Source organism: Contarinia nasturtii, unplaced genomic scaffold (genome assembly GCF_009176525.2).
Source record: "Contarinia nasturtii isolate CC-2019 unplaced genomic scaffold, AAFC_CNas_1.1 Cnas_scaffold_414, whole genome shotgun sequence".
Classification (NCBI taxonomy): domain Eukaryota; kingdom Metazoa; phylum Arthropoda; class Insecta; order Diptera; family Cecidomyiidae; genus Contarinia; species Contarinia nasturtii.
Window position 1 is genome coordinate 4,272,067 of NW_022197768.1, and position 14,180 is coordinate 4,286,246.

Genomic DNA, 14,180 nt, shown 5'->3' on the forward strand with positions numbered 1-14,180 from the left:
TTTGTTCGATTGATACACATGGCCGCGATGCCATAAAAATGTTTTGTTGAACAAATTTTTTGACAGTTTATTTTTACCAGTCAGTCGATGTAGTGTTTGTTCTGCGGCTTCTTACTATCGAGAGTGTGAATTATTGAAAAGAAAACAACAAGAGAAATCAGTGAAATCAAAATGAGTGGCTTCAATGTTGACACAAATGGGATAGCTAGTGGAATTGCGAACAATAAATCATTACCACAATCACCAGCTAGCATGGGTTCATCGGAAAGTGAAACGCTAAGCATTAGCGATGAACAAACTTCAAACTCAATCAGGCGAGTATGCACATATGAAACGATTTAGTTGATTAAAACATCCCCCCATCGAATCAAAAGAGTTTCAAAACGATTGGATGAAAAATATGATTGTATACTTGATTTGAATTTTTGTTTGGTATTGGTTGTTCCCTTCGATGACTGATGTAGAACTGACTCCATCCATAATAAAATAAATATTTTAAGGCAAACTATTGTTGTAATACATCTTTTGTACCTACTCCTAATTTCAAGGATGTACAGGTACACTTATTCAAAATGTTTGTACAGTAAATTTGAAAATTGTGGAAAAATTAATTCTTCAAATGATCGTCTGATATATAATCGAACGTTGAATGTAATGTTTGGAAGAAATATATTTTGCTAGACAAGTAGAAAATCGTTCAAAACAGAAATTGGGACTGAACTGAAATACGCAAAAAACGCCAAGTTTCACAAGCCATGTGAAGTAAGCCATGACAAAGAAAAGCAATCAAATAAAAACATGTATTTTTATTCTGATCTAGTATACAAAGATAAAAACAAATTTAAAGTTGTAGTAGTGATTCGTAAAAATGAAAGTTTTGTACTTTTAATCTTAAACAACGGAAAGATTTGATACATTTCCATGGAGGATTTTAATGATAACAACGGTATATACATGTATTTGTTGGTGTTTTTAATTAATTGAGAATTAAACGAAATTTGATAGGCGGAAATCGTCAGAAAAGTTATTCCTTTAGATCAATTTTACTTTTTTTTGGATATAGATTCAATTTCTGAGTCGCCAGACAGCAGTGAAAGTGGCAATGACGCGGTCAATGTTGATGACATTGAATTAATAGGTGATCCAGATCGCGAAACGGACGATATCGAATTAGTGTTCGTTGAATATGAGCTTGAACCCGGACAATTGATTTTTATTAATTCAAGTTCATCATTAAGCGACGACGTAGATGCAGACAGTTCGGTTCCCGCATTATTTATTGGTGAAGATTCCGATGATAATGCTTTTTTACAAATTCTTAACCTTGAGACACTGTAAGCACCTTACCATTTTAAGTGTCAAGAGCTTCATTTTAAGATTTCGTTTTTCATTCCATTGTATTGAAATATATATTTTTGTTTTGTGAAATAAAAGTGAACAAGAGACTGTTGATGCGGGAAGAATGATAATGCCATTTAATGTGATGTCCTTCATTCTTCTATCGGAATTGTATATGGACAATGACGGAGAAAATGAAATTCAAAATGAGAATGGGAATCGCGATGGAAATGATGAGAATCAAAATGAAAATGACCAAAACAATGTTTAGTTCAATCAGAAATGGGAACAGATGAATCGAAAGTCTGATTTCAAGTGTAAAAACATAAAATCAAAAGAACATTTCACAAAAATGCGGAAAAAATAAATAATGAAAAAAAGAAATATTGAAATTGTCTAATTTTGCCATTTGAAAATCAAAATCGATCCTCTTTATTATCTTTACTCTTTAGGATCGGATTCCCTTGTGGAAAATTACTGACTGACTACTAGTCAGATAACTAATTTGGGACGCTTTTGGCTAAAGCTGACTGAGATTGAAGTTGTTTTAAGTTGATTTGGCTGATTTTTCAGTCAATCCTAGTAGAGAAAAATACAAATTAATTCAACTTCAATCGCAGTTGACTATATAGACAAAAACTACCCAAATTCTGAAGATCTGTTTAAAATGACATACATACACGACTAAAGTTGACTGGGTAGACGACCTCAGTTAACAAAATTCAATTTCAGTCGATTTTAGCTAACTAGTTAGTCAGTCACTTTTCTTCCACACGGGATTTCGATCGAAACGTTGCAAATTATGCGATATTTTGGGACCTTTTTGCGAAACAATTTGCAAACGGTGCGTGAAAAAGTGTGCAATTTCCAAGTAATTCCGAATGTACGTAAGACAATTCGTAAGATTTGCGTCTTTTGTATTTATTAAATTGTGACAACTTATTTCGAATTGTTGTGACTGTTCATTGAATTAACCAATTATTCTAAAACTTCAATAAACCTTGCCCATTCGCAACTAGATCATATTTTACTCCATCTACAAAAAAAGCCGAATTTTTCATAAAAAAGGATTATATTTTCACCTGCAAATACATTTATAATTGACAGTAAGCAAAATGAATTGGTTTTTGTATTTATTTTTAGATTGCGACATTTGAATTCATCGCAAGAATTTCATGCATTTGTCATATGAAAATAAAGAAAAACATGCAACCAAACAAATGCGCATTCGTATTTAGGGCTGTCGCATTTTTGTTTCTCTCTGAGATTTTTTTGTCTTTGAGTGAAAATCCACAAAATGATGGCATTGGACAAAAAAAAATCTCAGAGAGAAACAAAATCCGACAGCCCTATTCGTATTACAAAAAAAAAAAAAAACAAAACAAAATGGGACAGTAAATTCGTTGAAAAGTTTTGTGGAATTCCATGGAAATTTATTGTGGCTGACAATGAAATTGCTTGATGAAATTTCAAGATCAATCGTAAATCTATTTTTGTGTTTTTTTTTGTTGTTGTTTGTATCGAAAATAGTTTTGGTTTACTTTCTGGAACAACAAAAAACGAATTCGTTTGACAGCGATTTATAATTTATTATTAATATTATTGTGTATGGTATGGAAAATTGTCAATTTTTGCTATCACTTTTGTTTTCTATCTGAAATGTTCTGGAGTCACGACCGAAATCGAATAAAAAATAAACTTATCGAATTCAAATAAATACACCAAACACATAGTAATATTATATACTAAAAATTGGATGTGGACCATGTTCAGTTTTCACATTTTGCCATCATTTTGTAAATGAAACTCTGAACAGCAGTCCATCGACCGCATTCGGTTGAATAGAAAAGTTTCAAAGACTTGTTCATGATTCATTCAAGTGTAATATTAAAAGTGAAATGCTAAAAAAGGAGTATATTTCCCCAAAGATCCATCTATCCAAATTTCATGATTAAATAAGTTAATACAATCCATATATTATTTGCTATAGAGTATGCAATTGAGTAACTAATTACGTCGTTTATACTTTTTTTTTCTCCATTTATCCAATTAACTCAAATTAACTTATCGTATTATGTACAAAAATATATTGTAATTAACATTATACTTGATAAATAGTTTTCTTTTCTATTCTAGTTCTTTATTGGTGATATATGGCTACGGTTTCTTGATTAAATATTGATCGAGATGAAAAATCGCAAAATTTCACTACTGTGTTTTTTAGTTCGATTTTCGCCAAATTCGAATCGTATCAATCGTCATTTTCTTTGGATTTAGTCTTTCAGTTCATCTAACTAAGGTCGCTTATTGCAATGTGGGCTTCTTTTTTTCATTATTTTCAACGGTGTCAGATTGTTAAGAATGTCAATTTTTCTTCTCGTTTCATTTTCGTTATTGTTGTTTGGTATTGTATATTGGAATAAGACAATATATAGGTGTATAGGCCTAGCGTCGATCTGTGATGATATCATCAGCAGCAATGTGAAAATTTGAATTTGAGTTTGCCAACGATTTGTGTGTTGAACTCATTGGTGTTAGTTCACGTCCTTCATCAATAATGCAATCACATTCATCGGCAGGTACTTGTCGATAACGACGCGATGGAAAGAATCCCATGACAGATAAAACAATCGCCTCCACTGCACACGTATAACCAAGCATCTGTGTTCAACAAAACATCAACAACAAAAATTGCAATGTACATCATGAAACAAAAAAAAAGTGCATTCTAACCACAACGACTTACCGCTGATAAAAATAAAGTTTCCTTTGTTCTTGGCGGAACCCACTTATATTCACGTGCAAAAAACACCATGTGGATGAGTAACGACGAGCCAATCAAAAATATTACGCTGATTATAAAATAAAGATATGCATTCTGGAATCCGAGGACAATGAAGACGTGCGCATAAAGAAAGGGAATTGAATGGCATTTGAATGAATATTTGAAAATAATGAACTAAAGAAACAAGATTTGAAGAAATAATTACCAATTTGGGCCAATGAAATGGAAACATTTGCGCTGTAAGCCGGAAGAGAAAAAAATGGAAACAAATTTAGAACTATCATAATCCAATTTGATTTGTTGCAATAAAATGTTGCACACACACACACACTTACCTATATGCGATATATCCAGAAAGAGCATAAGACTTGTCAGCTGTAAAATACCAAGTAAAATGCAAAGTTACAATGGATACATTTGTTTTCAATAGAAAATGAAAGTAAAAATAAATATGAAAGCAAGAGAATACGTACCAGCAAAGAAAAGATTGCACAAAAGACCATGAATCGAAGTCGAGCAATTAACGGTAGGAAGAACAATCCAACTTGAACAGAACCAGCTGAAAATTCGCATACAATACACGCTGCAGACGATATCTATAATTTCAACGAGCAAATCCATTTATTTTTGCGTTGGAATAATTAATGGGGCATAAGAAAGAGGAAGACACTCATAGAGGGATAGAGAGGGAGAAAAAAAAGCAAATAAACCACAACATACCACAAGCAGTATTCGAATGATTCCAGTTGGTGTTTTTAGTGGTCGAAGATCACAATGCAACGGAACTCCCCATGGAACGGATGGCATTTGGATGGCTTGTGCAAAGTAGGCGTGTGAATACCTGAAAATGAATTCCACATAATAATTTGTTACTATTCTTGTTTTCACTTCGCAATTTCCGGAATGATTTATTAGCTAAGTTAATGGGATTTTAAATTGATTTTTTTTTCTTTTCAATTGCGTTTAAAGGCATGCATAAATACACAAAGAACACAGAAAAAAAAATAAGAACAAATGATGTAAGCATAAGCTTAGACGAAGCCAAACCGAAAAGCAAAAGCAAACAATACAAATATTTTACAAAAATTCTTTTATTTCAAGTAGAATGAAAATGATGGATGAATAGTACCACGATGTATCGATCGGTGAATCTAATTGCAACGATAAATCGAGGTCGACACGGCTTCCGGCTATCTCAAAGTCCTGTTCCGAATCGGTTCGGCATGAGGGCACTTCCAAGTCTTTTATCTCTTCAAGTAAAAATTCGATTTCATCTGTTTCGGTGGTGTTGGCTGCTGGCGCCGCCGATCCGCTTCCGTTTTTTGCGTTCATTTGGCCATTTCCAATTGGCGACGCCGTTTCACGTTTCAATGCTAGATTTAGGCGTGCTGGCTTCGCAGGAACTATTGGCACATCTTGTTTATTATTCGATTCAATTGATATTTGACCGTTTATTTTTACGGATGGTTTTTTGTCGGATGTTATTCTAGTAGCACTTGATGCGCTATTTTCGTTTATATTCAGTTTATGTGATTGTTGCATATTAGTTGTTTGGATAAATGTTCCATACCCCACATTAAATTTGATAAATTCTTGGTCTTTGCTGCACTTTTTTTTATTTATTTAGTGTATATATTTTTTTTGGTGTTTCTTTTTAACTTTTGCTCAAATTCAAAACTAGAGAAAGAGACACATGAAATTGGAAAAAAAGGAAAAGAAAAAAGCCATCAAAATCACCATCAGTAAGCGTGGGGGTGTATGGTATATGTATTTTTTGGGTGTATGTGTGTGTTAGAGCCGAAAATAGAAATAAATTTAAAGTAAAAAATCATTGAGAGAAAAAAGAAAACAAAAACAAAAAAAGTAGAGAATGTGAGAGCCAAAGAACGCGTAGAGTGTTGGAAATCGGAACAAAATCAATAAGAACGAGTTTATAGAATAGAAAGGAAATTCATATAAATAAAAAAAATATATATATCATTCATCACGTTTACTTCTTTGAAAACATATATACGTATATGTTTTCACAAGCCAAGACACTTGTGCGATAGGCAATAACAGATCTTTTGAATTGTCGATATTTAATTTTAATTTATTCTGCAAGCTAATATGCATAATAGAGGGGTTTTTTGAAAATTGTCCAACATAGTACAACATATTTTTTAGGTACTTATTCATTGGATATTATAATAATAGTAGTTACATTTTGATAATATTAAAATCGAAATAGAATATGATTTCCTCTCAAATAATCTTTCAAAAATGCATGTGTTGCGAATGTGAAATGAAAAGTTGAAAAACAACTTAAGAAAAACACAAAGAGAATAAATGTAAAAATGAGCCATGAAAGTAACGAATTCAATTACATTTTTATCGCCTAAAATTAGCTTTATTCACCACTTTAAATTTATATTCAATTCACTTGTAAACCTATTTGCTGTTTTCTTCGTTTGTCTTACACGAAATTTACAAAAAAAAAAAGAAACAAATCTTTTGTTTTCTTTTCAAACAAAATGATATCCAAATTTGCTAAGAGAGTATAAAGAGCCCGAAGTTTTTTCCGGTAGGCACTACGTGTGTGTACAACGCTGCTGGTCACAATGTTGTTTTTTTTCCTCTCTCGCGACAATCATCAGATTCAATGTGGCAGCCATGTTTGTGATTGAAGTAAATCATTCTGTATAATACAATCATTACACTGGTGCGCACCATCATGTATAGAATGTATTCACCCTTATTTTCATTCAATTTGGCTTGTTGTCGATGGCCATGCACACATTGAATTGAGCACTGCAAGACACAAACACAAACACGGTAATTCACTCACGGTCATACGATATACAATAGCAAAATACCGTATGCGTATAAACTCACGGGAAAAAAATACCGTAAACATTGCACACATACTTACGTTTCATAAAAGTTAGGGGAAGAGCGCAGATGTTCACACAATCATGTGCTCTATGTCGTCGTCTTTTAATTTTGAAGCATTGCGTATATTTTGATGAAATTTTATGAATGGAAAATTCGACACTGACGCGCGAAAATTAAATATTTAAATTTTTGTTTTATTGCTGCCATACCATTGAAAGTTCAATTTATGATGCCATAGCTTATGTTAATAAATTTTTTAAATGATAATTTCAGCCGGTCGGTTGTGAAATCCAGCCGAAAATCATCAAAAACTGACTCGGAAAAAGAACGACCACCGTGGCGGACAGTTGTTATAGCACCACCACAAAAGGTCAATAAGAATGCTTTATTAAAAGCAAAAATCTTGGACGCCACACGACGAGCTCTGTTAGCGCAAAAAATCAATCATGTTGGCTCACAGACCGACGCATATACAACGTTGTTGCGTGAAAAGGCAATTGGAGTACAAAAAGATCTAATCAAAATGATTGACAAATGTGAAGATACAGACGGTACGATTACCATTCGAAAAGATCGACCAGGTGGAAGTAAGTATAAAATAAGAAAACTGCCCGTTTCCGACTAATTAATTAAAAAAACGCTACAATTTTCAGTGATAATCACACAGACTGTTGGTCAAATGACAGGTATAATTCATATGGGTAGTTCAGTTCGCTTAGTTAAAATTCACTATGTATTTATCAGAAAGGGTACCATCAAATACAATTGCAACACAAACACCGCTTCCAAGGACATATTTATCATTTGCATCGTTGGCAACCAAAACGAAATCACCATTAGACTACAAACGATCATCGCCATTCGAACGACAAATGTTGGAAAATGAATTGCTACTACAAACTCAGCAAAATGCATTGAAAACCGTCGATTCAAAATTAAATGAAAAATATCCGACCGAACGTGAAACTCAAAATGAAAACGAACTTTTCAAACAATCGGAACAACATTCGGGAAGTTCATCCTATGAACAAGTAACTCCACAAGATATTCAACAAGATGAAAATTCACAAAGTCTATCATCATCGGCTCCTGACACTTCAACGCAACCGAATAAAATTGATAAAGTTGCAATGAAAATGGTAATTGTGCATTTTGATTCTCTATCTCTCTTCTCTCCAATAATATTGATATTTGTGATTTTAACAGCAAGAAAATATGATGAACAATGCAACATTTGCATGTTGGGATGATTTTGATTTCTCGGACAATGAAAACGATTTGCCAGACTTACCAAGGAGAACAATATCTGAAGGAAGCATACCGAGGGATAATTTCAACGAAATTGTCATTGGACAACGGTATATTTCATTATTTAATTCTTTTCATTTTAATAAAAAATACTAATTTTATCATTTCAATTGGTAGATTGGCTTCAATGACTCTAACTCCATTGCAAAACCGGTCCAAGGCGTGTACAACAAAGAAGAAAAAATCTGTAACATGGAACGATCGACAATTGGCTGTGACAAAATTAATAAATGAAGCATCAGCTTTAATTGACATTTTCAATGAGGTGTCGATAATGCTCGGACCGGAAATGAATTTAAGTAAACATCCAACAATCGAAGGCGATCGAATGAATATACCGAAATCAAAATGGGATCCAATTTTGAGTGAATCATGTAACAATCTGGAAAAAACACTTACAAACTACCGACCAAGAGAACATTTGAGCAGTGCTCAGTTGTTGGCATTGTCAAAATAAATAACAACAACTTCTTTTATTTTTAATTCCCAAAGAGAACATAATTATAATTTGGTTTATTGTAAAAAGAAAGATCGTTTAGAACAATATGTGTATAAAATGGTGCAACAATGTACATTGTAGAATTGATTGTTTAATTAATCTTGGAAATAAAGACTTGCAGCGAACACAATATCACGCTTGATAGCATTAGATGCTTCTTCCATTTTTTGGTGCAATGCTGGATTGCCAATTATTCGGGCAGCATCTTTGACATCCGATAAAGTTTCATTCAATTGTTGAATACATCGAACAATGACACCCTCTTGAATATCGGTCAATTTCATGATCTCAGCAAATGGCTGAAAGTAAAATGCAAATGTCATCACGTCTTTTATCCATCAGTGATTGACCGAATGTAAATAATTACCTTATTTCGTGCCCATTCGTATACAACTTGAACCAGTCCAAAGTTCAGCCGTTCACCATCCAGCATTTGTGCCGATTCACGAATTTCTTTATCAACATTTTCCATGACATTATCTTCCACCTCACGTAATTCACGATCCACACATTTGATCGTTTCTACACACTGCAAATGAAAATGTACATCAATTAATCGAACATTTGTCCATATTTGCGTCGAAATAAAAAAAAAACTTGCGATTACTTACTGCTTTAAGATTGTCCGTGAGATTAAGTTCCATCGATGTTTTTCCTTGAAAAACTAAACTCGAAAGTAATGCTGATATTTCGGCTGGATCAAGATCGTTGAATGTATTACAAAGTACCAGTTCGGTAATCATTAATTCATTGGATCCCATTTCACAGGCAACACGTCCTTTAAGAGTCACCGCATGTTGATCATCAATATAATTGAGACGTTTTAATACTTCCAATTTATATTGATATTCCGGATACAGTGTTAAACTTTGATTGGACATTTTGAACCGTAGTTCAGCTTGTTTGGCTTCCAATTGTTTGCGATCAAAGACCGGTGCGAATTCTTGTTCAAAATTGGCAACTTTTGTGTGTGGCAATATTGCATCAACGTTTTTCCGATGATGTGAAATCAAATCCAAATCTTGAATCATCTTATATTCTTGCTTGAAATTTATGAACTGAACTTTGGCCTTGGATTTATGAAAGTTAATCAATTCATTGATTGCCTTTTCGGTGGATGGACCAATTGGTGTATCACGAAAACGTGGCTTTTGCCGATATTGCCAATTATTCAGTATGGCATCCGCATCGATTTTAATCGTTTGCGTTGTTACATCAATAATATCGCTCGGTGATATGGTCAACACCTTATGACCAGGGGCAGCGTTCAATTTATATTGACGTGGTTTTGTCAGTGCAATCATTCGATGCCACAATTCACCTCGATCTGTGTTTTTCTTCGAATTTTTTTCCATATCCGTGTGCCGTTTATCATCTAATAGTGACTGTAAAAATTTAAATGAAAATTCATTGAAAAAAAAAAAAATCGAAAACAAAATCAATTCACAAATTTGAATGGTGTTCGTATTGGGAAAACAAATGAAAATGCATTGTTTATTTTTTTGGCGCAATGATTCCTTCCAATTGAGCTTTAAGTTGAGCATTGGTTTTTTTAAGAAATGCGATTTCTTCGGCATGTTTTTTCTCTTCGGCCGCCCGCAATTCAGCGTTTCGTCTTTCATTTTGTTCGGCACGCAATTTCATATCTGATATAATATTTTCCATATTTTCTTTATCTTTTTCGAGTTGTGCCACATATTCAACCAATTTTTCCTTGCCCTCTTGACTTTGTAACGCTTTTCTCAAACCAAATGCAATCGAACTACAATAGAGTGTTTCGTAGGCGTCCATTGACATAACCATTTCATCACGAACACGAAGCAATAATAAGCCACGTTCCGTACAATTTATCGTTACTTGTCGAATTAATTCATCGAAACATTGTGTATACAATTCACGTCGAATGGGACAAATGCCGGTTTCACGTGCTTGACTTTGTTGCAACAATGAATCAAGTGTTTCTTGTAAATTAACGACATCTTGACGTGTGGCCGGCACACTTGAAACCGTTTGCATCCATAATTGACCATCTTCTTCCCATGTTCGTGGTGGAAGTATTGAATTTAAAATTTCTTCCGTTTCTCGACCATTTTCAGCTATCGTATTCGCTGAACTTGGTCTACCCAATCGATCTTTGGCCGATGAAATCGATGGTGTTTCAATATTCAAAGCTGCTGCTGCCGATGATGTCGATGGAGCCCCAATACTTTTCTCAGTGTATGAGCTCACCAAAACTGGAATATTATACTTGACTAAAATAAATTCACTTGGTTTGCTTGAATTATCGTTATCGTCCATTGTGTCAAATAATTTGATATTTGAGAAAAATTAAAATAGAAACGGAAAACAATAAACAATCAGCGCTGCCATGGATACCATTCACTATGCATTTTCATATTTTGTTTTAACAATAACACCAAAAAAAAAAACCGAAAACAAATAATGTTGAAAATTTCATACCACTTTGGTTACCACAATCGGTTCATCGTCGATGTCATCGTTGGTGGCATCGTTGTCCAAAATAAGCACATTATAAAGATCTTTTGTAGCACTGAGCGGCGCCAGAAATATAGCGTAACGATTGTAATATTTTTTGTGCGATATGTAAATCAATCGGCCTGGCTTCAAATTAAATACTTTGGCAGCTGCCAATCTTTGCATGAATCGTTGAAACGTGATGATATATTCATAGGCAAAATCGAAAAATTTACATAATGGTTCCATGTGCGGACCGAGTTCGGGTATTTTCGATATTTGTTGTTCGAATTCATGTAATTGGGCCTCTGTGTCTGGTTTTGTCGATTGCGTTTCAAATTCTTTGAAACTATGTGACATCATATCTTCGACCGATACACTTTCGACACGGAATAAATTCAAAATCATCGCATAAGTTAGACGAAATTTGGATTCCAAATTTTTTGGCTGACCGGTGATCATTGTTTTTAATAATAAATCATTTGGTACATCTAATTTGCACAGCAATATAACTCTACCGTGCTTATCCAAACCACGTCGACCTGCTCTGCCTGCCATTTGTGTGTATTCCGCCGGTAGAATTGGTCGCAATTCTTTACCATCATGTTTTTTATACGAATCGAAAACAACTGTACGTGCCGGCATATTAACGCCCATTGCAAATGTTTCCGTTGCAAATAATAGTTTAACATGACCACGTTGAAATAGTAATTCAACAACTTCTTTTAAAATTGGTAATATACCGCTGTGATGAACACCGATACCACGTGCCAATGAATCTTGTAACATCAACACTTGCGGAATAACACGATCTTCGGGTTTCAATTTTGATAGACATTTACTGAAAAATGTTCGTATGGCTCCAGCTTCGGAACCTGTTGTTAGGCTTAGTGATTCCAATGATTTAAGATATTGATCACATTTGGCACGTGATAAAGAGAACGCGATAATCGGCAGTTCATCATTTTGCTTTAGTAAATCAATTAATGTTAACCAAATTTGTGCCTCATGCTTTGGATTTAGAAAATTTGGACCGTGACCTCTTCCTCCACCAACGCCACCGCCACTTCCACCTTGACCACCGCGAGTTCCAACTTTATTATCGTTTCTTTGCTGTTGGTTCGATGTCGGACCTTTCTGATTTGGATGACCTCCACCTCGACCGGTTGCTTTGTTCTTTTGCTTTTGTTGTTGATTTTGTTTAGCTGTTTTCGCATCATTATAGCCTTTCGTTAGAAAACGACCATCATCGTCGACGATTAAAAATAGCTCTTTTTTGGTTTCCGTATTGTGACCGGTGTAAAGGTAATGTTTCAATGGTACGGGCCTCTTTGAAGTGCTGATTACATAAACCTTTTTTCGTTTGGTCATTCCCACCCAATTGGAAAATTTCAGTGCATTCGGCACTGTGGCGCTCAACATTATAATATTGACATGTTCTGGTAATAAAATTAACACCTCTTCCCATACATGGCCACGTTCAATGTCGGTAATATAATGAACTTCATCGAATATAACATATTCCAAATCTCTGGTCACTTCGCTGCCACAATACAGCATCGATCGTAAGATTTCGGTTGTCATAATTAAACATGCTGACGATGGATTAATTTGAATGTCACCGGTTATAATGCCGACATCATCGAATGTCTTCTTAAAATCACGATATTTTTGATTTGATAACGCTTTTATTGGTGACGTATATATGGTTCGTGTCATATGTTTTTGTGATAATGCAATTGCATATTCGGCAACCACCGTTTTTCCAGCCGATGTGTGTGCCGACACAAAAATGTGATTGTGATTTTCCAACTTAATGATGGCTTGCTTTTGAAATGTATCCAATTCAAATGGATATGTATGTGCAAGTTCTGGAACTTGTTTTTCAAAATCTTTAACCGGTTGCGTAATATCAACCCATTTGGCGTATTGCATGCTTTGTACTTTTGGTTTGCTTGTCCTTGAAATATCCAATACCGGTGCAGTGGCTGGTGTTTTTAGCATAACTTCATCCAATTCTTCGTTGTATTGAAATTGGTTCGGTGTTGATTTTCTCGATGTAGTTTCATTAGTCGACCACATACCTAAAACATTATGCTCATCTTCAACGATCGATAATAAATCAACACTTTCTGTTGTGTCGGTTGCATTTGTAGTTATGATGCCATCATCGGTTTCCGTGTTGAATTCAAGACCTTCAGTGAAACCGGGTGCAATGGTTAGAAAATCTTTTACGAAATTTGAATTATGAAGTTTCAATGATTCGATTTGTTTGGCCGGTTCATCGAAACCACCTGGCCAAAATGGAAAATTCGTCGCCGATCCACGTGTTGCTTGCTCAGGCCGAACCGGTGCACGACGCATTGACATTGAATTTTTTGCCGTACACTCTGCATCCTCCAAATCAACTTCAACAAATTCTAAAATACGTCCTGTGATCGGATCACGATCAGCAACCAATGTTGTACTCGCCGTTCCGATCGGTGCATAGTATAGATTCGTTGGATTCGATTCACGTGGCAAAATGAATGGCTTTGGATCGTGAATTGGTAATTTTTGATCAACAATATACTCTAGTAATGTCTCCTGTGGATTATCTAAAATTGCCGCAGTGTTATGCAGCCACATAGGCTATCGATAAAAAGAAAAAAGAAAATCAATTTAAAATCAAATCTATAGTGTATGTGAAAAATGTTTAGTGTTTGCCTTACATCGAATGACATTGTGAATGAATGATTGAATTTTTCAAAATTCTTCAAACCATATGATATTTCAAATGTTTTGAAACAAAAATCATGAAAATAAATCGGTATTTTATGTTTTTGTTAACCTATCGTACAGTTTATTGTAATCGACTTGTATATACTTGTGAATATTCGATTTGTACATATGTCAAAATGT

At 34.4% G+C, this 14,180-nt stretch overlaps 5 protein-coding genes across 6 annotated transcripts; 2 read left to right on the plus strand and 3 right to left on the minus strand.

Moving 5' to 3' along the window:
* Nucleotides 1–61: 61 nt before the first annotated feature.
* Nucleotides 62–8,886, plus strand: LOC116338469. Its single transcript, XM_031763745.1, has 6 exons — nucleotides 62–314; nucleotides 7,271–7,584; nucleotides 7,651–7,683; nucleotides 7,742–8,136; nucleotides 8,204–8,355; nucleotides 8,423–8,886. The coding sequence occupies exons 1-6, from the start codon at nucleotides 172–174 to the stop codon at nucleotides 8,760–8,762; spliced, it is 1,377 nt and encodes a 458-aa protein (XP_031619605.1). The 5' UTR covers nucleotides 62–171; the 3' UTR covers nucleotides 8,763–8,886.
* Nucleotides 831–1,690, plus strand: LOC116338472. Its single transcript, XM_031763749.1, has 3 exons — nucleotides 831–946; nucleotides 1,064–1,334; nucleotides 1,435–1,690. Exons 1-3 carry the CDS (start codon nucleotides 922–924, stop codon nucleotides 1,607–1,609), a joined length of 471 nt encoding a protein of 156 aa, XP_031619609.1. The 5' UTR covers nucleotides 831–921; the 3' UTR covers nucleotides 1,610–1,690.
* LOC116338470 lies at nucleotides 2,750–6,878 on the minus strand. 2 transcript variants are annotated; one of them, XM_031763747.1, is made up of 8 exons: nucleotides 6,490–6,878; nucleotides 5,256–5,800; nucleotides 4,844–4,964; nucleotides 4,597–4,719; nucleotides 4,459–4,498; nucleotides 4,329–4,360; nucleotides 4,085–4,216; nucleotides 2,750–3,999 (listed from the first exon to the last, which is right to left on the minus strand). In XM_031763747.1, the coding sequence occupies exons 2-8, from the start codon at nucleotides 5,663–5,665 to the stop codon at nucleotides 3,784–3,786; spliced, it is 1,074 nt and encodes a 357-aa protein (XP_031619607.1). In that variant the 5' UTR covers nucleotides 5,666–5,800; nucleotides 6,490–6,878; the 3' UTR covers nucleotides 2,750–3,783. The 2 variants fall into 2 exon arrangements, with proteins under 2 accessions (XP_031619607.1, XP_031619606.1); XM_031763746.1 differs by having other exon boundaries at nucleotides 5,253–5,800; nucleotides 6,490–6,877.
* LOC116338468 (helicase SKI2W) lies at nucleotides 8,777–14,152 on the minus strand. Its single transcript, XM_031763744.1, has 5 exons — nucleotides 13,991–14,152; nucleotides 11,265–13,910; nucleotides 9,416–10,189; nucleotides 9,172–9,333; nucleotides 8,777–9,103 (listed from the first exon to the last, which is right to left on the minus strand). Exons 1-5 carry the CDS (start codon nucleotides 14,000–14,002, stop codon nucleotides 8,900–8,902), a joined length of 3,798 nt encoding a protein of 1,265 aa, XP_031619604.1. The 5' UTR covers nucleotides 14,003–14,152; the 3' UTR covers nucleotides 8,777–8,899.
* On the minus strand, nucleotides 10,224–11,161 carry LOC116338471 (putative inner dynein arm light chain, axonemal). The gene has a single exon (XM_031763748.1). The coding sequence runs from the start codon at nucleotides 11,100–11,102 to the stop codon at nucleotides 10,299–10,301; it is 804 nt and encodes a 267-aa protein (XP_031619608.1). The 5' UTR covers nucleotides 11,103–11,161; the 3' UTR covers nucleotides 10,224–10,298.
* Nucleotides 14,153–14,180: the final 28 nt, after the last annotated feature.